General features: G+C 45.6%; 1 protein-coding gene across 7 annotated transcripts in view; it reads left to right on the forward strand.

The window, feature by feature from the left end:
* Positions 1-22,981, forward strand: part of pou6f1 (POU class 6 homeobox 1) — a 298,595-nt gene that overhangs the window by 97,673 nt on the left and 177,941 nt on the right. For all 7 annotated transcript variants that reach the window (XR_010971226.1, XM_068024505.1, XM_068024506.1 and 4 more), the window contains 2 exons: positions 9,097-9,304; positions 10,454-10,569. Coding sequence is in view for 6 of the 7 variants with exons in the window: in XM_068024505.1 (XP_067880606.1) it covers positions 9,097-9,304; positions 10,454-10,569 (324 nt within the window). In the remaining variant the exon portion in view is untranslated. The remainder of the gene's footprint in view (positions 1-9,096; positions 9,305-10,453; positions 10,570-22,981) is intronic.

Raw genomic sequence — 22,981 nt, forward strand, 5'->3', positions numbered from 1 at the left:
CCGGGCCCAGAGACTTTGCTGTATCCAGTGCCTTCAGACATTTCTTGAAATCACGATTGCTTTTTTAAGAGCTGTCGCAGACTCAATGGGCTGATTGGCCTGCTTCTGTGCTGTACTAATTTTATGATTCACTGGGGGGAATTTTAACATGAGTGAGCGGGTGGGATGAGATGCAGGTGGAGGGATAAATGGGGAAAAATTCCGAGTGTGTCAAAAAGCTGGCTCCAGCTCACCAACTGTTTTACTGAGGTGGGACAAAGGACAAGCAGTCAACCCGCTGACCTGCTCTTGTAACCATGGTATTTATATGGTTGGTCCAGTTCAGTTTCTGGTCAATGGTAACCCCCAGGATGTTGATAGTGGGGGATTCAGTGATGGTCATACCATTGAATGTCAAGGGGAGATGGTTAGATTCTCTCTTGTTGGAGATGATCATTGCCTGGCACTTGTGTGGCACGAATGTTACTTGCCACTTATCAGCCCAAGCCTGGATGTTGTCCAGGTCATGCTGCATTTCTACATGGACTGCTTCAGTATCTGAGGAGTTGCGAATGGTGCTGAACATTGTGCAATCATCAGTGAACATCCCCACTTCTGACCTTATGACTGAAGGAAGGTCATTAATGAAGCAGCTAAAAATGGTTGGGCCTAGGACACTACCCTGAGGAACTCCTGCAGTGATGTCCTGGAGCTGAGATGATTGACCTCCAACAACCACAACCATCTTCCTTTGCGCTGGGTATGACTCCAACCACGGAGAGATTTCCCCCTGATTCCCATTGACTCCAGTTTTGTTAGGGCTCCTTGATGCCATACTCTTGTCAAATGGTGCCTTGATGTCAAGGGCAGTCACTCTCACCTCACCTCTTGAGTTCAGCTCTTTTGTCCATGTTTCAACCAAGGCAGCAATGAGGTCAGGAGTTGAGTGGCCCTGGCGGAACCCAAACTGAGCGTCACTGAGCAGGTTATTGCACAGCAAGTACTGCTTGATAGCATTGTCGATGACACCTTCCATCACTTTACTGACGATCGAGAGTAGACTGATGGGGCGGTAAATGGCCAATTTGGATCTGTCCTGCTTTTTTTGTACGGGACATACCTGGGCAATTTTCCACATTGCCGGGTAGATGCCAGTGTTGTAGCTATACTGGAATAGCTTGGCTAGGGGTGCGGCAAGTTCTGGAGCACAGGTCTTTAGTACTATTGCCGGAATGTTGTCAGGGTCCATAGCCTTTGCAGTATCCAGTGTTTAGTTTAGAGATACAGCACTGAAACAGGCCCTTTGGCCCACCGAGTCTGTGCCGACCATGAACCACCCATTTGTTCTAATCCTCCACTAATTCCATATTCCTACCACATCCCCACCCTGTCCCTATATTTCCCTACCACCTACCTATACTAGGGGCAATTTATAATGGCCAATTTACCTATCAACCTGCAAGTCTTTTGGCTTGTGGGAGGAAACCGGAGCACTCGGAGAAAACCCACGCAGACACAGGGAGAACTTGCAAACTCCACACAGGCAGTACCCGGAATCGAACCTGGGTCCCTGGAGCTGTGAGGCTGCAGTGCTAACCACTGCGCCACTGTGCCGCCCTAAGTTGAGATGGAGGTTGAAATCACTGAGGATGAGAAGCTGTTCGGTGCAGAAACTGAGGGAGGAAAGCAGTGAAGATATCTTGGTGATAACATTTTTATCGTATTTGGGAGGGTGGTAGAAAACAATGATTTTGAGCATGCATCATGTTCTGCTTGATTCAGTGCACATATCAGACTATCATCACCGACATCCAAGATGCCTGGACTTTCTTCAATACTTCTTTGAATGATACATTGAGATGCCTCTGCTGCTGAAGATATATATAAAGTTAGCTTTTTGTATTGCTTCAGACCAATACATGTAATACAGCAGTCCTCCTTATTAAGCTGGAGACAGTGATCCCCAGATTTCAGGTCCAACTTTGGGAAAAGAAATTATACCATTCACCTCTTCAATAATCTCATCCAGGGGAGGAGTATTACACTGTTCGCACTTAATTGTTTTGTTTGCTGGTATATTAACACGTGCATGTATTGTGAGGATTTTTGGAGTTGGGGATGATAACAAGGGGCGATTCAACGTGTAGGACCATCTGTGTCTTCAGTTCATAGTCATTTATGGCACAGAAGGAGGCCATTCGGCCCATCAAGTCTATGCCAAGTGCTGCCGGGTTCCTCCAGATCGGTCCATGCAACAGAAGCATTTTTTAAGCACTCCAAATGGTCTGCTCTATCACATTTTGTGTGGCAGCATGGATTTCTGTACATGCTGCCCACAAATGCGTGGGTTGCACCCTTGAATCATCAGCCACTCTTCGTTTTGTCATTTTGGCCCAACTGCAAATGGCAAGGCGGAGTACCACAGAATTGAAAGATGCAGGGGGAATATGAGGAAGCACTTTTTATGCAGCGGCTGGTAATCACCTGGAACTTGCTACTCACAAAGGTGGTGGAAGCGGAGACAATCAATGGCATCAAGAGGAAGTTGGGTGGCCACCTGAGAGAAGTAGACATGCACGGCTACGGGGATTGAACTGGGGAGTGGGACTGACATCATAGCTCCGTGGAGAGCTGGCATGGACTCAGTAGGCCGAATAGTCGCCTTCTGTCCCGTATATGACTCTGTGACTCCCCCGAGAGCAATCCAATCAGTCCAATTCCCCCTCTTTATCCTCGTAGCCCTGCAAGTTTATTTCCTTCAAGTGCCCATCCCAGTTCCACTTGAGATCATTCATCATCTCCGCTTCCATCACCCTCGTAGGCAGCGAGTTCCAGGTCATTACCGCTCGCTGCATAAAAAAGTTCTTCCTCACATCCCCACTGCATCTCTTGCCCAAAACCTTAAATCTGTGCTCCCTCATCCGCACTGTTTGCCATACTGCCAAGTTAGGTATCCATCAGCAAATTTTGAAATAAGACTGTCTATTCCAATATCGAAGTCATTTATAAATATTTTAAAAAATAGCGGTCCTAGCACTGACCCTTGAGGAACACCACTCTCTACCATCCTCCAGTCTGAAAAACAGCCACTTACCACAACTCGCTGTTTTCTGTCCTAAAGCCAATTTTTTTCCAAGCTGACACTGACCTTTCTATTCCTTGAGCCTCTATTTTTGTTAACCAGCCTTTTATGTGGTACTTTGTCAAACACTTTTTTAAAGTCTATATAGAAAACATCCATTGCATTCCCTTCATCAACCTTCTCTGTTACCCCATCAAAAAAATTCAATTTGGTTAATCAAGCACGATCTGCCTTTTACAAATCAATGCTCGTTCTCCATAAGGGTGGCACAGTGGCGCAGTGGTTAGCACTGCAGCCTCAAAGCTCCAGTGACCCGGGTTCGGTTCTGGGTACTGCCTGTGCGGAGTTTGCAAGTTCTCCCTGTGACCACGTGGGTTTCTGCCGGGTGCTCCAGTTTCCTCCGACAGCCAAAGACTTGCAGGTTGATAGGTAAATTGGCCATTGTAAATTGCCCCTAGCGTAGGTAGGTGGTGATAAGTGGGTGATAAGTAGGTGGGGATGTGGTAGAGAATATGGGATTAGTATAAATGGGTGGTTGTTGGTCGGCACAGACTCGGTGGGCCGAAGGGCCTGTTTCAGTGCTGTATCTCTCTATGACTATAATTAACTCAAACCTTTCCATGTGCTTGTTCATTTTTTTAACTGATTTTTGTGTCTAAAACCTTACCCACTACAAATAACTGACCCACCTGTGTTTACTAGGACTGTCCTTCCACCCTTCCTTGAATAAGGGTGTCATATTTACCACTCCATTTCTCTCCTGTATCTAGGGAAAATTGGAAGATTATGGCAAGCCCTTCCGCTATCTCCACTCCCACTTCCTTTAGCAGCCTGGGATGCAAGCCATCCGGACCAGGTGACTTATCCACTCGCAGCATAACCAGTCTTTCCAGTGTATCCTGCCTATCAATTTTCATCACATCCATTTCCTCCACATCTCTGCTTTTACCGATGTTTTGTCAGCATTCTCTTCCTGAGTAAATATCGATACAAAGTACTCATTAAGTATTCTAGCCTTGCCCTGTGCCTGTAAGCATATATCACCCTCTTTGTCCTTAATAAGGCTACCTACGTCGACATGAAAGGACAATAAATACAAGTTATTGTTGTTCTTACAGAACCTTTGAGGAATTTCAGTGCCAAAGAATACAACACCATTTTTATCTTTATCCACCATTCTGGGAATTTTTTCGATGAACTCTTATCAAGTTGCTAAGGCAGGAACTACGTTTCCTAATGACCACCAAACTCTCCAGCTGATCGTAACTTACATTCCATATAATGTTTTCCACTAGCTTTCCTACAACTGACATGAAACTCACAGGCATAAAATTAATTACCTCAGGGAGGGGTGAGTTACCTGGACACCGTGTTTCAGGAGTCAGTCACACCCCTTAGATTAATTACATCAAATCTGGACCGTGGTCAGGGACAGGAGGGTGTGACTGCGAGTGAGGCAGGTATGGGGATCCAGAATTTAGCTTTGGAGGAGGCTCAGCCAGTGCCCTTATCCAATAGGTACGAGGTTCTTGCTCCCGATGTAGACGAAGGCACAGACTGCAGGGAGGATGAGCGAACTGACAACAGCACTGTGGTGCAGAGCACCATTCAAGTGGGGGGAGAAAAGAGAAATGTTGTAGTAATAGGGGATAGCATAGTTAGGGGAATAGATACTGTTCTCTACAGCAAAGACAAGGAGACCCGAAGGCTGTGTTGCCTACCCCTGGTGCCAAGGTTAAGGTCATCTCTTCTGGGCTGGAGGGGAACTTGGAGTGGGAGAGGAAGCATTCAGTTGTCGTGGTCCACGTAGGTACCAACATCATAGGTAGGTCTAGGAAAGAGGTTCTGCTCGGGGACTATCAGCAGCTTGGGGCAAAATTTAAAAGCAGAACCACAATGGGAATAATCTCCGGATTACTACCTGAGCCACGTGCAAATTGGCTTAGGGTAAATAAGATTAGAGAGGTAAACGTGTGGCTCGAAGATTGTTGTGGCAGAAATGGGTTCCAATTCATGGGGCATTGGCACCAGTACTGGGGAAGGAGAGAGCTGTTCCATTGGGACGGGCTTCATTTGAACCATGCTGGGACCAGTGTCCTGGCAAATTGTATAACTAAGGTTGTAGATAGGCCATTAAACCAATTAGTGGGGGAGAGGGTTCAATTGAAGGGAAGTTTAAAAAATCAAAAAGAAATGAGAGCAGAGGTGCAGGGTAGTGAAGAGATGAATGGCAATCAAAGTATGACCGGAAGGGGCAGAAAATATAAGCAGAAGAGTGCAGCAGAAATTAGAACCAGAATGAGTAATAATGGCAAAAAGTCAAAGCTTAAGGCTCTTTATCTGAATGCACGCAGCATTTGTAACAAGATAGATGAGTTGACGGCACAAATAGAAATAAATGAATATGACTTGGCAGCTATTATAGAGATGTGGTTGCAGGATGACCAAGACTGGGAACTCAATATTAAAGGGTATTCAACGTTCTGGAAAAATAGGCAAAAAGGAAAAGGAGGTGGGGTAGCTTTGTCAATAAAGGAAGGTATCCGTGCAGTGGTGAGTAGTGATCTAGGTGCAATAGATCGTGATGTGGAATCAGTTTGGATGGAAATAAGGAATAGGGAGGGGAAGAAGTCACGGGTGGGAGTCGTCTATAGGCCCCTGAAAAGTTGCCTCACTGTAGGACAAAGTATAAATTGGGAAATAACAGAGGTGTGTAAGAGGGGTGCTACAGTTGTCGTGGGTGATTATAATCTGTATATTGACTGGACAAATCAGATTGCCAGAGGTAACATGGAAGACGAATTTGTACAGTGCATCAGGGATTGTTACTTAGAGCAATACATTGCAGAACCTACCCGGAAACAGGTTATTTTAGATCTAGTAATGTGTAATGAGGTAGCATTATAAGAGATATCATAGTTTAGGATCCTCTAGGGGGTAGCGATCACAACATGGTAGAATTTCAAATTCAGTTTGAGGGCGAGCAACTCGGGTCTCAACTTAAGTCCTCAACTTAAACAAGGGCAATTACAGAGGTATGAAGAAAGAGTTGTCTAAAGCAGGCTGGGAAGATGGACTAAGGGGAGGGTCAGTGGATGAGCAGTGGCAGACATTTAAGCAGATATTTTATAACGCTCAGCAAAAATTTATCCCGGTCAAAAAGAAGGACTCGATGAGAAGGATGAACCACCCGTGGTTAACAAAGGCAGTCAAGGAGAGTGTCCATTCAAAAACTAAGGCATACAAAGCAGCAAAAAATAGTGGTAGGCCAGAGAATTGGGAATTTTTTAGGAACCAGCAGCGGATGACTAAAAAGCTAATAAAGAGGAAAAAAATTGATTATGAAAGTAAATTGGCAAGAAATATAAAAACAAACAGCAAGAGCTTCGACGGGTATATAAAAAGAGAGTAGCTAAAGTGAGCGTGGGACCCTTGGAGGATGCGACTGGCGAATTGATAACGGGGAACAGGGAGATGGCAGATAATTGAAACCAATATTTTGCATCGGTCTTCACGGTGGAGGACACTATAAACATCCCACAGATATCAGATAAGCAAGGAGCTAATGGGAGGAAAGATGTTGTAACAGTCTCTATCACGAGGGACAAAGTATTTGACACACTAATGGGACTAAAGGCAGAAAAGTCGCCAGGACCTGATGGCCTACATCCAAGAGTTTTAAAGGAAGTGACTGCAGAGATAGTGGAGGCATTGGTCGAAACATTCCAGAACTCACTGGGTTCCGGGAAGGTCCCAGCGGATTGGAAAACTGCTAATGTGACGCCCCTGTTCGAGAAGGGAGGGAGACAAAAAGCAGGAAACTTATAGGCCAGTCAGCCTAATGTCGGTCGTTGGGCAAATGCTACAGTCTATTATTAAGGAAGAAATAGTAGGACATTTAGTTAAGCTTAACGCAATCAAACAGAGTCAACATGGTTTTGTGAAAGGGAAATCGTGTTTGACAAATTTGCTAGAGTTCTTTGAGGATATAACAAGCAGAGTTGATAAAGGGGAACCGGTAGATGTAGTGTATTTAGATTTCCAGAAGACATTCGATAAGGTGCCACATAAAAGATTATTGCACAAGGTAGGAGCTCACGGTATTGGGGGTAATGTATTAGCATGGATTGAGGATTGGTTAACTCACAGAAGACGGAGAGTCTTTTTCAGGTTGGAAAGATGTAACTAGTGGAGTGCCACAAGGATCAGTCCCAGGGCCTCAATAATTTACTATCTATATTAATGACTTGCAGGAGGGGGCAGAGTGTAATATATCCGAATTTGCTGATGATACAAAAATAGTTGGCAGGGCATGTTGTGATGTGGACATAAGAAATCTGCAAGGGGATATAGATCGGTTGAGTGAGTGGGCAAAAACTTGGCAGATGGAGTTTAATGTAGGAAAGTGTGAGGTCATGCACTTTGGTAGGAAGAATCAAAGGCAGACTATTCTTTAAATGGAGAGAGACTCCAAAATACTGCAGCACAGAGGGATCTGGGTGTTCTTGTGCATGGAACATAAAAAGTTAGCATGCAGGTGCAGCAAGTAATTAAGAAGACAAATGGAATTTTGACCTTTATTGCTAGGACATTGGAGTTTAAAAATAGGGAAGTCTTGTTACAACTGTACAGGGTGTTGGTGAGGCCACACCTGGGGTACTCTGGACAGTTTTGGTCCCCATATTTAAGAAAGGATATACTGGCATTGGAGGCAGTTCAAAAGAGATTCACTAGGCTGATTCCTGGGATGAAGGGGTTGAATTATCAAGAATGGCTAAACAGGTTAGGCCTTTATTCATTAGAGTTTGGAAGAATGAGGGGTGATCTTATCGAAACGTACAAGATTCTGAGGGGGCTTGACAGGGTACATGTTGAGAAGATGTTTCCACTAGTGGGGGAATCTCAAACTAGGGGACATAGTTACAGAATAAGGGGACACTCATTTAAAACTGAGATGCGAAGGAATTTCTTCTCTCAGAAGGTAGTGAGTGTCTGGAATTCTCTATCCTAGAGAGTTGTGGAGGCTAGATCACAGCAAGTTTTTAAAGAGGAGGTAGATAGATTTTTGAAATATCGGGGAGTTGAGGGCTATGAGGAGCTGGCACGAAAGAGGAGTTGAGATCCGGGGCAGATCAGCCATGACCTTTATTGAATGGCGGGGTAGGCATGAGGGGCCGAATGGCCTACTCCTTCTCCTATTTCTTACATTCTTATGTTTGTTTCTACTTCTTAATGGGTCCATATGAGACACTTTCCAATCCATAGGAGTCAACCTGTACCTCCATGAGATATTGAATATATCAGTTTGTGGCTCACATACAGTCTCCCCCATCTCCCTTAGCACTCTTGACGTAAAAGGCATAAAGTTCTGCAGCATTATCAGTTTTAAGCACATTAATCTTAGCCAAAGCCAGTTCTGCAGTTACATCTGTTGAAGCAATTTTAGCTACACACCAAATACTGGGAGCTGTATAGTGAGCGTTAACAGGCTGTTTCTATTTTTATGATTAATGTATCATAGTTAAGTCCTTGTCCAGTAGGAATTCCAGCAGGAATCACTGAATCAGGCAAGATTAGGAACTCTTTTTGATTGACCTCCGCACCCCCCCCCCCCCACTCCTTTTTCCTACCGCGGGGTACACAGGTCAATTGTAATGATCTACCTATTCCTGGCTAATATGAGCTGACTACACAGACCATAGATTGAACTTGGATTCGTCCAGGCCTGTATGGCTCACGCTGTGTTGTGTATTTACCCATTGTGCTGCCAAGGAAGCCATATTTGCATGTTTAATATTAGAAATTGATGCTGCTTTTTTTTAAAAAAAGGCATTTCACAGGTCAAATGTTAAATGTGTGCCTTTAAGCTTGAAAAAAAACCTACTTTTGCACCCACGGAGAATCCAGCTCTCTACTTCAGTATCTCAAAACTCATACCAGCCCTGGAAATTAAATGCTGAACTACCAGACATAGGACCAGAACTGAGGGACAAGATGCAGCTTTGACATTTGATTCTTATTTAATGTATTTACAGGCTACAGTGATGACTGGGCAAGAAATCATAAAAGTTTCATCAAGGAAAGCGGATGTCTCGTCCAAAGCAGGGGGTGATGTGGAACCTCAAGGAATTGTTCTCCCTGCAGCGGTAGTGGGTGAGGGAAACAATGAAAACAACGTTTCTATTGAGGCACGAAATGTTCCCAGAAGTTCTGTGCAGGAGAACCACCGCCACGGGTCTACTGGTGAGCAAGCTTTATTTTAAGCACCTGAAGAAAAAAGATTTGCAGGGTTAGGGGAAAAGGTGGGGGAGTGGGACAAGCTAAGTAGCTCTTACAGAGAGCCGGCATGGACACGACAGGCCAATTGGCCTCCTTACATGCTGTAACCATTCTATGATTCTACCTGGAAATCTGGTGTGTAACATTACCTCTTGGGCTAAGTACTAATCTCACTGGTTTCTGCTTCCATCAAACAATGCTTTGGTGTGTACAGTAAAATAGAAGTGAGAGTGGAGATATTAAAATGTTGGCTGAAGCAATAAGCAAGATCTTCTGGCCCCATTTCACCGCCTTTCGAGTAGATCTAGGGCGAAACATCATCTGAGGGTACGTTCTGCTGATCACCCCCCTGGGATTTCCACTCAGTGACTGTGGCTGTTGAATATGTCTGCTGAAATATGGCTGAGTGCATTGAAAGTGGGCAGTAATGCCATTATGTATTGTATTTTGCTCAGTATCATCATTGTGATGCTGGACTCAAGGGGTGCCAGCGTGTTATTGGCCTCCAACAATGCTATAGTGGGTGACGGGATTTAAATTTGTTAAAAAAAAACCTTCAGGAGTGAATGTAGGTCAATGAATTGCATTCTGGGACTCTGCAAAATGTATTTTCTTTAGAAGTAAAGGGACTGCTTCAGCTAGCATAAAGCAGACAGCTCTGCTCGACTGCTGCAGGCAGGAAGCCTGTCAAAAATATTTAAATTAGCTTCATTCCTGCTCATCATGTCAGTAATGTCTTCAGAAAAAAACACCAGCATTGATCTCCCCTTTCTAAATTCGTGGTACTATCATGTAACAAATTATTATCTCCCAAAATGTTTACCTTCAAAGGTTTTCCTGGCAACTAATATAAAACTTGCTGATTTATATTTTCCAGCTGTTCAGTTATGAGTCTGTAGTTTCTAGATCTTTATCAGATATCTGTGTGTATTAAGGTGGTGCATGAAGGGAAGGCTAAAATTTAGTTTGGAAAGCAGAAGAGGTTTGAAAGTAGCATTGAATAAATTTGGAGTGGAGAATCAAAACTGCATTCCACTATTGTGCTCTGCTCATGAGGAATATTGTTTCTAAAGCCATGTTAATTTTATAGTTTCTCACTGCTGTATATTTCAGAACAAATGGAGGCAACACCACCATCTGCCCCAACATCAGTGAATGAAGTGCAAGCACAACAGCTACATCTTCAAGCACAACAGACTGTGCCGATCGTAACACCCACAGTGTCTCAGGTAACTCAGCCAGTAAGAATGTGTTCTTTACACAGATTGGGATTTCATACTCCATAATATATGACTGCCACTGGATCCTTGCCACCTATTTCAGGCTTGTGTTTGAAGATTATGCAATGAGTGCTTGCATCATCTATTACATATTAAAAATGGTGAGTGGTCTCAGGATACTAAAGGTACTGCACCAGTAGGTGATGCTGTAAATGGAACCATGTAACACGACATGATGAATTAAAAAGTGTGGCACCACCTAACATTTTGTAACAGTAGAAACGGCACTCTGACTAAATCACATGTATTCACCCCAGAAAGGAATCAGCATCTGTGTCATCAAAGAAAGATCAAATGAAGCAGGTAGTATATTTAATCTGCAAAGATGGTTGTAATGTGTTAAGTATTTAAATGCAAAGGAAAATGTTTTTAAAAAAAGGTTTGTGATAAATTGCGATTGCCTGAAGGAATGCAGTCCATGGAGGAAAGAAATCTGGAGAAGTGGAAGCAGATGGGAAATATATTGATGCATGGAAAGGAACAATGGCCTGATGGGAAAGTATAGAACAACAACAGCTTGCGTTTATATAATACCTTTAACATAGATAAACATTCCAAGGTGCTTCATGGAGGCACAATCAAACAAAAATGGATGCTGAGCCAAAGAATAAGATATTAGGAGGGGTGACCAAAAGCTTGGTCAAAAGAGTGAATTTTGAGGAGGGTCTTCATGGAAGGGAGGGTGGTGGAGGGGTTTAGGGGGAGAATTCCAGAACATGGGGCCTAAACAGCTGAAGTGGGTTGAGGGTTGGGGGAAGGGGATGGTTGTGGGGAATACACAAAATGTCAGAGCCAGAGGAAAGAAGAGTTTGGAGTAAGGTTGTAGGCTGAAGGTTACAGAGATGATGTGAAAAGCAGTAGATTTCCAATAAGGAAATGAGCTGATTGTAGACTCTTATCATTAGAAATCCCCAAACTAGTGTAAACAGACTAAAGCACTGAAGGCAAGCAACAGCACCTGTTCAGTAGGTCAGAGGGACCTTGGTGTACTTGTCCATAGATCACTGAAGGCAGTAGCACAGGTAGATAAGGTGGTTAGGAAGGCATATGGGATACTTGCCTTTATTAGCCGAGGCATAGAATATAAGAGCAGGGAGGTTATGATGGAGCTATATAAAATGCTAGTTAGGCCGCAGCTGGAGTACTGTGTACAGTTCTGGGCACCACACTATAGGAAGGATGTGATTGCACTGGAGAGGGTGCAGAGGAGATTCACCAGGATGTTGCCTGGGCTGGAGCATTTCAGCTATGAAGAGAGACTGAAAAGGCTAGGGTTGTTTTTCTTAGAGCACAGAAGGCTGAGGGGGGACATGATTGAGGTATCCAAAATTATGAGGGGCATTGATAGATTAGATAGGAAGAGACTTTTTCCCTTAGCCGAGGGATCAATAACTAGGGGGCATAGATTTAAGGTAAGGGGCAGGAGGTTTACCCCAGAGGGTAGTTGGAATCTGGAACACACTGCCTGAAGAGGTGGTAGAGGCAGGAACCCTCACAACATTTAAGAAGTATTTAGATGAGCACTTGAAACGCAATAGCATACAAAGCTACGGGCCAAGTGCTGGAAAATGGGATTAGAATAGGTAGGTGCTTGATGGCCGAAGGTGGGCCGAAGGGCCTGGTTCTGTGCTGTATGAATCTATGACTCTAGAATGACGGTCTTCATGCTGATGAGCACGTATTGGGCTCTTTCACCCACATCCCCCCAGAACCCCAATTGCGTGAGATTTCAGTTCCCCTCATAGGCAAAATTTCAACCTCTTCCTCCACCACTGAGCATATATCAAGACAAGCCCCAAACACAAACTGAAGAAGAATCAGAAACTGAGTCCCCTCAAAAGTTCTTCGAGGATGACGACTGGAAGTTTAGTTTAGAGATACAGCACTGAAACAGGCCCTTCGGCCCACCAAGTCTGTGCCGACCATCAACCACCCATTTATACTAATCCTACACTAATTCCATATTCCTACCACATCCCCACCTGTCCCTATATTTCCCTACCACCTACCTATACTAGCGGCAATTTATAATGGCCAATTAACCTACCAACCTGCAAGTCTTTTGGCATGTGGGAGGAAACCGGAGCACCCGGAGGAAACCCACGCAGACACAGGGAGAACTTGCAAACTCCACACAGGCAGTACCCAGAATTGAACCCGGGTCACTGGAGCTGTGAGGCTGCGGTGCTAACCACTGCGCCACTATGCCGCCCGGAAGACAGAAAGTCCAGATAGTTGAAGAGTATCAAGAATCACTGAAGCACCAGAGGACGTCCAAGTTTTGGCAAAGGAAAATGATTCCAAAATCTCCCTACTCCCACTTGAAAGTAAGTATCCCACACCCCCCTTCACCACTAGCTGTATCTCCTCTTCCACCCGTCTCCCCCTGGCTTGCTACATTTTCCATTCCAACCCATCCAGGAATTGTCCCACTCTCCACTCTATTCTGTGGGCGCACCTCTGTCAAAGGCATCCATGGACAGTTTACCTGACGCATGAGCCACTTTGAATTGTGACTGACAAGCTTGATTGTGGAGAATTTCCAGATCTTAGTACAGGATAAATTGGTTTGAAAATGGATGGACAGTACTGCAGTAGTTCACTATGTCAGCAAGCAGAGAGGAACATACTAGCAATTCATCTGCAGGGATGCAGTCCACCTGGTCGACTGGTGCTTTAAATTTGAGGGAATACTCTCAGTTTGGTGCTTAGCTGGGATACATAGAGGCAAGTGCTTGGAAATGTCTCACAATTCATCCTCAGGTAGTTCAAAAAGTATTTGAGATATGAGGGGTGCCTGAACTTGTTTGCATCCCTGGATAAGAATATAAGAGCAGAAGAAATAGGAGCAGGAGTAGGCCATTCAGCCCCTCGAGCCTGCACTGCCATTCAGTAAGATCATGGCTGATCTGATCGTGGCCTCAACACCACTTTCCTGCCTGTTCCCCATAACCCTTGACTCCGTTATAGTTAAAAATCTGTCCAACCAGCCTGGAATATATTTAATGGCTCAGCCTCCACTGCTCATTGGGGTAGAGAATTCCAAAGATTCACAACCCTCCTCATTTCCATCTTAAATGGGAGGTCCCTTATTTTTAAAATGTGCCCCCTAGTTCTAGATTCCCCCATGAGGGGAAACATCCTCTCAGCATCTACCCTGTCAAGCCCCCTCAGAATCTTATATATTTCAATAAGATCGCCTCTCATTTTTCTAAACTCCAATGAGTATAGGCCCAATCTTCTCAACCTTTCCTTCGAAGACAAACCCATCATTTCAGGAATCAGCCTAGTGAACCTTCCCTAAACTGCTTCCAATGCAAGTATGTTCTTCCTTAAATAAGGAGACCAAAACTGTACGCAGTGCCCTAGGTGTGGTCTCACCATCACCCTGTACAGTTTTAACAAGACTTCCCTACTTTTATACTCCACCCCCTTGCAATAAAGGCCAACATTCCATTTGCCTTCCTAATTACCTGCTGTACCTGCATGCGAACTTTTCAAGATTCATGTACGAGGACACCTTGATCCCTCTGTACTGCAGCATTCTGCAGTCTCTCTCCATGAACATAATATTTTGCTTTTCTATTCTTCCTACCAAAGTGGACAACCTCACAATTTCTTTTGCAGAACTTTTGCCAACTCACATAACCTATCTATAACCCTTTGCAGAATCTTTGTATTCTCCTATTCACTTGCTTTCCTACCTATCTTTGTATCATCCGCAAATTTGGCGACAGTACACTCGGTCCTTACATCCAAGACATTAATATAGATTGTAAATAGTTGATGCACTGTGATGAAATATAGGTATAATAGGCTTAATTAGGTAGAATTTAGATATAACGAATACATTATACCTTTTAGAATTCTCTTCTCTTTGGCCTCCTCGTCTCGAGAGACAGTGGGTATGCGCCTGGAGGTGGTCAGTGGTTTGCGAAGCAGCGCTTGGAGTGGCTATAAAGGTCAATTCTAGAGTGACAGACTCTTCCACAGGTGCTGCAGATAAAATTGGTTGTCGGGGCTGTTACACAGTTGGCTCTCTCCTTGCGCTTCTGTCTTTTTTCCTGCCAACTGCTAAGTCTCTTCGACTCGCCACGCTTTAGCCCCGCCTTTATGGCTGCCCGCCAGCTCTGGCGATCGCTGGCAACTGACTCCCACGACTTGTGATCAATGTCACAGGACTTCATGTCGCGTTTGCAGACGTCTTTAAAGCGGAGACAAGGACGGCCGGTGGGTCTGTTACCAGTGACGAGCTTGCTGTACAATGTATCCTTGGGGATCCTGCCATCTTCCATGCGGCTTGCATGGCCAAGCCATCTCAAGCGTCGCTGGCTCAGTAGGGTGTATATGCTGGGGATGTTGGCCGCCTCGAGGACTTCTGTGTTGGAGATACGGTCCTGCCACCTGATGCCATGGATTCTCCGGAGGCAGCGAAGATGGAATGAATTGAGAAGTCGCTCTTGGCTGACATACGTTGTCCCGGCCTCGCTGCCGTAGAGCAAGGTACTGAGGACACAGGCTTAATACACTCGGACTTTTGTGTTCCGTGTCAGTGTGCCATTTTCCCACACACTCTTGTCCAGTCTGGACATAGCAGAGGAAGCCTTTCTGCATCGAGAGACAGGTTACTGGTGACAGTTGAGCCGATGTAGGTGAACTCTTGAACCACTTCCAGAGTGTGGTCGCCGATATTTATGGATGGGGCATTTCTGACGTCCTGTCCCATGATGTTCGTTTTCTTGAGGCTGATGGTTAGGCCAAATTCGGTGCAGGCAGCCGCAATCCTGTCGATGAGTCTCTGCAGACCCTCTTCAGTGTGAGATGTTAATGCAGCATCGTCAGCAAAGAGGAGTTCCCTAATGAGGACTTTCCGTACTTTGGTCTTCGCTCTTAGACGGGCAAGGTTGAACAACCTGCCCCTGATCTTGTGTGGAGGAAAATTCCTTCTTCTGAAGACTTGAACGCATGTGAAAGCAGCAGGGAGAAGAAGATCCCAAAAAGTGTGGGTGCGAGAACACAGCCCTGTTTCACACCACTCAGGATAGGAAAGGGGTCTGATGAGGCGCCGCTATGCTGAATTGCTGAATTGTGCCTTTCATATTGTCATGGAATGAGGTGATGATACTTAGTAGCTTTGGTGGGCATCCGATGTTTTCTAGTAGTCTGAAGAGACCACGTCTGCTGACGAGGTCAAAGGCTTTGGTGAGATCAATGAAAGCAATGTAGAGGGGCATTTGTTGTTCTCAGCATTTCTCCTGTAGCTGGCGAAGGGAGAACAGCATGTTAATGGTGGATCTCTCTGCTCGAAAGCCACACTGTGCCTCAGGGTAGACACGCTCAGCCAGCTTCTGGAGCCTGTTGAAAGCGACTCGAGCGAAGATTTTCCCCACTATGCTGAGCAGGGAGATTCCACGGTAGTTGTTGCACCCCCTCCACACCCCCCCCCCCCCTTCCCCCTTCCACCCACCCCTTCCCCCCACCTCCTCCCACCAGCATCCACCTACCCCTGTATAGGGGCCCTAACAACCCCACTGCCTTGTGGGCGTCTCGGGAGAGACCAAGGCTAAGGGAGTAAACCCTAACAGAAAATCCGGAGCGGAACCCCGAAGGCGGTCATGTGTCACCTTTGGCACGTTTCTGGCATTTCCTGCAGCCATACCGGTGCCAAACGTTGTGCTCTGCACTCCTTTGGACCCCACCAGGAAGGGCGAGAGGGGGGGTTTTGACGCTTGGGCAACTCACAATCTCCATACATCCGCCCAGGCATGCGCCATGGAGAGGTCACTCCATAGTCGCCTCACAGCGACCAAATCAACACGGAAGGCAGCAGTTACGGGTTATAAGTCCAGCTCAATTGGCGTAGAGATTGGGCGCCACGGGTCGCCTTTGTCGGTGGGAGAGGTCATCGCATCTCACTGGGCTGCTACCGCCCACCTCAAACCGGGCAGCCCCCGGTCAGTAAGATTCTGTCCCGCCACAATCCACCTGCTTCAATGGGTGCTTGGAGCTCAGGGTCATTGCCCGACAAGTGGACTGTAACACCGCACCAAGCAGCACAACCAAAAAAGGAAAGAAGGTACCAGCCCTTCGTTTTGCAAGCTGGAATGTCAGAACTATGTGTCCTGGCCTGTCGGGAGACCTTACACAAATCAACGATTCTCGGAAGATTGTCATCATTAACAACGAGCTCAGTAGACTCAATGTGGACATTGCAGCACTTCAGGAGACACACCTCCCTGCAAGCGGATCTCTAAGAGAGCAAGACAACACCTTATTCTGGCAGGGTAGGGATCCTGAAGAACCAAGACAGCATGGAGTGGGCTTCGCCATCAGAAACTCTTTGCTCAGCATGATAGAGCCACCCTGAAATGGCTCGGATCGCATACTGTCCATCCGACTGTTCACCGCCTCTGATCTAGTACACCTACTCAGCATCTATGCTCCAACACTCTGTTCTCCACCTGAAGCTAAAGACCAGTTCTACGAGGAACTCCATAATATCATTAGTAGCATCACCAACACCGAACACCTGTTCCTGCTGGGGGACTTTAATTCCAGGGTTGGGGCCGACCATGACTCATGGCCCTCCTGCCTTGGGCACTATGGCATTGGTAGGATGAATGAGAATGGACAGAGACTGCTTGATTTGTGTACCTATCATGACCTCTGCATCATCAACTCTTTCTTTCACACTAAACCCTCTCACCAGGTTTCTTGGAGGCACCCAAGATCACGTCGTTGCCACCAGCTCGACCTCATCGTCACAAGGCGAGCCTCATTAAACAGCGTTCAAATCACATGCAGCTTCCACAGTGCGGACTGCGACACCAACCACTCCCTGGTGTGCAGCAAGGTTAGACTCAAACCAAAGAAGCTGCATCACTCCAAGCAGAAGGGCCGCCCGCGCATCAGCACTAACAGAATTTCTCATCTACAGCTGGTACGCAAGTTTCTAAATTCACTTGAAAAAGCCCTTCAAAACACTCCCACAGGGGATGCAGAGACCAAGTGGGCCCACATTAGAGATGCCATCTATGACTCAGCAATGACCACCTATGGAAATTTTGTGAAGCGGAATGCAGACTGGTTTCAATCTCACATTGAAGAGCTGGAACCTGTCATAGCCGCTAAGCGCATTGCACTGCTGAACTACAAGAAAGCCCCCAGAGAGTTAACATCCGTAGCACCTAAAGCAGCCAGGCGCTGCACAAATGACTACTGGTAACACCTATGCAGTCGTATTCAGCTGGCCTCTGACACCGGAAACATCAGAGAAATGTATGATGGCATTAAGAGAGCTTTTGGGCCAACCATCAGGAAGATTGCCCCCCTCAAATCTAAATCAGGGGATGCAATCACTGACCAACGCAAGCAAATGGACCGCTGGGTGGAACACTACCTAGAACTGTACTCCAAGGAAAATGTTGTCACTGAGACCGCCCTCAATGCAGCCCAGTCTCTGCCAGTCATGGATGAGCTGGACGTACAGCCAACAAAATCGGAACTCAGTGATGCCATTGATTCTCTAGCCAGTGGAAAAGCCCCTGGGGAGGACGGCATTACCCCTGAAATCATCAAGAGTGCCAAGCCTGCTATACTTTCAGCACTGTCCAAACTGCTTTGTCTGTGCTGGGACGAGGGAGCAGTACCACAGGACATGCGCGATGCCAATATCATCACCCTCTATAAGAACAAGGGTGACCGTGGTGACTGCAACAACTGCCGTGGAATCTCACCTTTTAGAATTAAAGATTGAATAAATGGTCAGTTTTCAAGACTCACTGAAATTGCCTTTAAGGCAGGGTTAAAAATCCATGAACATCCCTGTTGCACTGGAATGTTACCAGAAATGCTTTTTAAGAAAGGCTATACATGGTCCATACTGATAACTATAATCCTAATTAGTTGAAAATGTTAATGATATAGACAGACTGACTTAAGGATATGGTACAAGGTACCATCACAGATGATCAATCACAAAATGGAACATTACCTACAAAAAACAGATGCCACATAAACCCACTTTAACTCAAAAACGAAAAAACAGTTACTGCACAAATTTAATTAAGTATAAAACACATTTATAAAGTTAAATTTTAGTGTGACTACAAAACACTACAAACATTTTGACCATTTGGGGGCGGCACAGTGGCGCAGTGGTTAGCACCGCAGCCTCACAGATCCAGCGACCCGGGTTCAATTCTGGGTACTGCCTGTGTGGAGTTTGCAAGTTCTCCCTGTGTCTGCGTGGGTTTCCTCCGGGTGCTCCGGTTTCCTCCCACAGCCAAAAGACTTGCAGGTTGATAGGTGAATTGGCCATTATAAATTGCCACTAGTATAGGTAGGTGGTAGGGAAATATAGGGACAGGTAGGGATATGGGATTCGGTGGGCCGAAGGGCCTGTTTCAGTGCTGTATCTCTAAACTAAACTAAACTAAACTGAGATAAAAGCTCACAACTTCATGAGAAGGGAATTCTCAGCAGATAATTAATTGGGAGTAAGTAGCTAATAATATTACCATATATGGATTATGAAAGTGGGAAAAACACGCACAGAAAGGTAACACCTACATTCCAGAAGATGAGTTAATAGATTATAAACAGTATAAACGTGCAAGTTTTGACTCGAAAAATCTGGGGTATTGAAGTTCCTCATCAATACTTCTCAACCTATGACAAGAATGGCTGACTGCATGACAAGTAAATTCTGCCCTTAACTGAGTGTTTTGTCTTGTTAAGCAGGAGGCTTACTCGGGGAATTTAAGTAACAGTTTACTTTGAATTTTGATGGCTATTCTAAGATATTTTGCGGTAACGTTGTCAAGGTTGAACTTTTGGATTCTATTTTAGAAATAAGATTGTTTTACATCTCTTAGTAATCTTTGATATTGTATACTTAAAAGTGTATTGCATGTTATGTTCTTGAATAAATATATAAAAGTTAATAAATCGTCTCATGTAGCATTCTGTACGTAACTACAAAAACCCCCTCTCTGTGTCTCTTTAAGTGGAGGGATACATATTGAAGAGTGTTTCCCAGACCCTTTTCATATCTGGGATATTTATGACTTAACCATGATTATTAAAAAATAGGCTATCTGAAAGATGGTAATAGTCTCTGTTAGTTTTCTTTCTTTGAGGGAAAACTGGTTCAATTCTTTGGACCCAAACAAGTGTCTAAGAATTTGTCTGGTTTGAACTTAATTAAAGGAGATTCATAGGGATGTACTCCTGATTTGGTTTAGTCCCTATAAGGGGTTAAAGTCATAAATCACTTCAAAACCAGCGCCGATCCCTGTGGCATCCCTCTCGTTACAGTTTGCCAGTTGGCTGGAAAATGCTGGAATCTATTATTAAGGAAGTCTTAGCAATGTACTTAAACCATAGTACGATCAGACAAAGTCAACATGATTTTACGAAAGGGAAATCGCGTTTGACAAATTTATTAAATTTTTTTGAGGATGTAACTAATGGGGTAGATAAAGGGGAGCCAATAGATATAGTCTACTTGGATTTCCAAAAGACATTCGATAAGATGTCACACAAAATGTTAATATGCAAAATAAGGGCTCATGGATTTGAGGGTAATATATTAGCATGGATGGAGGATTGGTTAACAGATAGGAAGCAGAGAGTAGGGAAAACAGGACATTTTCAAATTGGCAGGCTGTGACTCGTGGAGTGCTGCAAGGATTAGTGCTGAGGCCTCAGCTATTTGCAGTCTATATTAATGACTTAGATGAAGAGACAGTAACGAGCTCAGTAGACTCGATGTGGACATTGCAGCACTTCAGGAGACACGCCTCCCTGCAAGCGGATCTCTAAGAGAGCAAGACTACACCTTCTGGCAGGGTAGGGATCCTGAAGAACCAAGACAGCATGGAGTGGGCTTCGCCATCAGAAACTCTTTGCTCATCATGATAGAGCCACCCTGAAATGGCTCGGAACGCATACTGTCCATCCGACTGCTCACCGCCTCTGATCTAGTACACCTACTCAGCATCTATGCTCCAACACTCTGCTCCCCACCTGAAGCTAAAGACCAGTTCTATGAGGAACTCCATAATATCATTAGTAGCATCCCCAACACCGAACACCTATTCCTGCTGGGGGACTTTAATTCCAGGGTTGGGGCCGACCATGACTCATGGCCCTCCTGCCTTGGGCGCTATGGCATTGGAAGGATGAATGAGAATGGACAGAGACTGCTTGAGTTGTGTACCTATCATAACCTCTGCATCACCAACTCATTCTTTCACACTAAACCCTGTCACCAGGTTTCTTGGAGGCACACAAGATCACGTCGTTGCCACCAGCTCGACCTCATCGTCACAAGGCGAGCCTCTTTAAACAGCGTTCAAATCACATGCAGCTTCCACAGTGCGGACTGCGACACCGACCACTCCCTGGTGTGCAGCAAGGTTGGCCTAAACCAAAGAAGCTGTATCACACCAAGCAGAAGGGCCGCCCGCGCATCAACACTAGCAGAATTTCTCATCCACAGCTGTCACGCAAGTTTCTAAATTCACTTGAAAAAGCCCTTCAAAACACTCCCACAGGGGATGCAGAGACCAAGTGGGCCCACATTAGAGATGCCATCTATGACTCAGCAATGACCACCTATGGAAATTGTGTGAAGCGGAATGCAGACTGGTTTCAATCTCACATTGAAGAGCTGGAACCTGTCATAGCCGCTAAGCGCATTGCACTGCTGAACTACAAGAAAGCCCCCAGCGAGTTAACATCCGTAGCACTTAAAGCAGCCAGAAGCGCTGCACAAAGAACAGCCAGGCGCTGTGCAAATGACTATTGGCAACACCTATGCAGTCATATTCAGCTGGCCTCTGACACAGGAAATATCAGAGGGATGTATGATGGCATTAAGAGAGCTTTTGGGCCAACCATCAGGAAGATTGCCCCCCTCAAATCTAAATCAGGGGACACAATCACTGACCAACGCAAGTAAATGGACCGCTGGGTGGAGCACTACCTGGAACTGTACTCCAGGGAAAATGTTGTCACTGAGACCGCCCTCAATGCAACCCTGTCTCTGCCAGTCATGGATGAGCTGGACGTACAGCCAACAAAATCGGAACTCAGTGATGCCATTGATTCTCTAGCCAGTGGAAAAGCCCCTGGGAAGGACGGCATTACCCCTGAAATCATCAAGAGTGCCAAGCCTGCTATACTTTCAGCTCTGCACGACCTGCTTTGCCTGTGCTGGGATGAGGGAGCAGTACCACAGGACATGCGCGATGCCAATATCATCACCCTCTATAAGAACAAGGGTGACCGCGGTGACTGCAACAACTACCGTGGAATCTCCCTGCTCAGCATAGTGGGGAAAGTCTTTGCTCGAGTCGCTTTAAACAGGCTCCAGAAGCTGGCTAAGCGTGTCTACCCTGAGGCACAGTGTGGCTTTCGAGCAGAGAGATCCACCATTGACATGCTGTTCTCCCTTCGCCAGCTACAGGAGAAATGCCATGAACAACAAATGCCCCTCTACGTTGCTTTCATTGATCTCACCAAAGCCTTTGACCTCGTCAGCAGACGTGGTCTCTTCAGACTACTAGAAAACATCGGATGCCCACCAAAGCTACGAAGTATCATCACCTCATTTCATGACAATATGAAAGGCACAATTCAGCATAGTGGCGCCTCATCAGACCCCTTCCCAATCCTGAGCGGTGTGAAACAGGGCTGTGTTCTTGCACCTACACTGTTGGGAATTTTCTTCCCCCTGCTGCTCTCACATGCATTTAAGTCTTCAGAAGAAGGAATTTTCCTCCACACAAGATCAGGTGGCAGGTTGTTCAACCTTGCCCGTCTAAAAGCGAAGACCAAAGTACGGAAAGTCCTCATCAGGAAACTCCTCTTTGCTGATGATGCTGCATTAACATCTCACACTGAAGAGTGTCTGCAGAGACTCATCGACAGGTTTGCGGCTGCCTGCAATGAATTTGGCCTAACCATCAGCCTCAAGAAAACGAACATCATGGGACAGGACGTCAGAAATGCCCCATCTATCAATATCGGCGACCACACTCTCAAAGTGGTTCAAGTGTTCACCTACCTAGGCTCGACTATCACCAGTAACCTGTCTCTCGATGCAGAATTAAACAAGAGCATGGGAAAGGCTTCCTCTGCGATGTCCAGACTGGCCAAGAGAGTGTGGGAAAATGGCGCACTGACACAGAACACAAAAGTCCAAGTGTATCAAGCCTGTGTCCTCAGTACCTTGCTCTGCGGCAGCGAGGCCTGGACAACGTACGTCAGCCAAGAGCGACGTCTCAATTCATTCCATCTTCGCTGCCTCCGGAGAATCCTTGGCACCAGGTAGCAGGACCGTACTACCAACACA

Source organism: Heterodontus francisci, chromosome X (genome assembly GCF_036365525.1).
Source record: "Heterodontus francisci isolate sHetFra1 chromosome X, sHetFra1.hap1, whole genome shotgun sequence".
NCBI lineage: Eukaryota > Metazoa > Chordata > Chondrichthyes > Heterodontiformes > Heterodontidae > Heterodontus > Heterodontus francisci.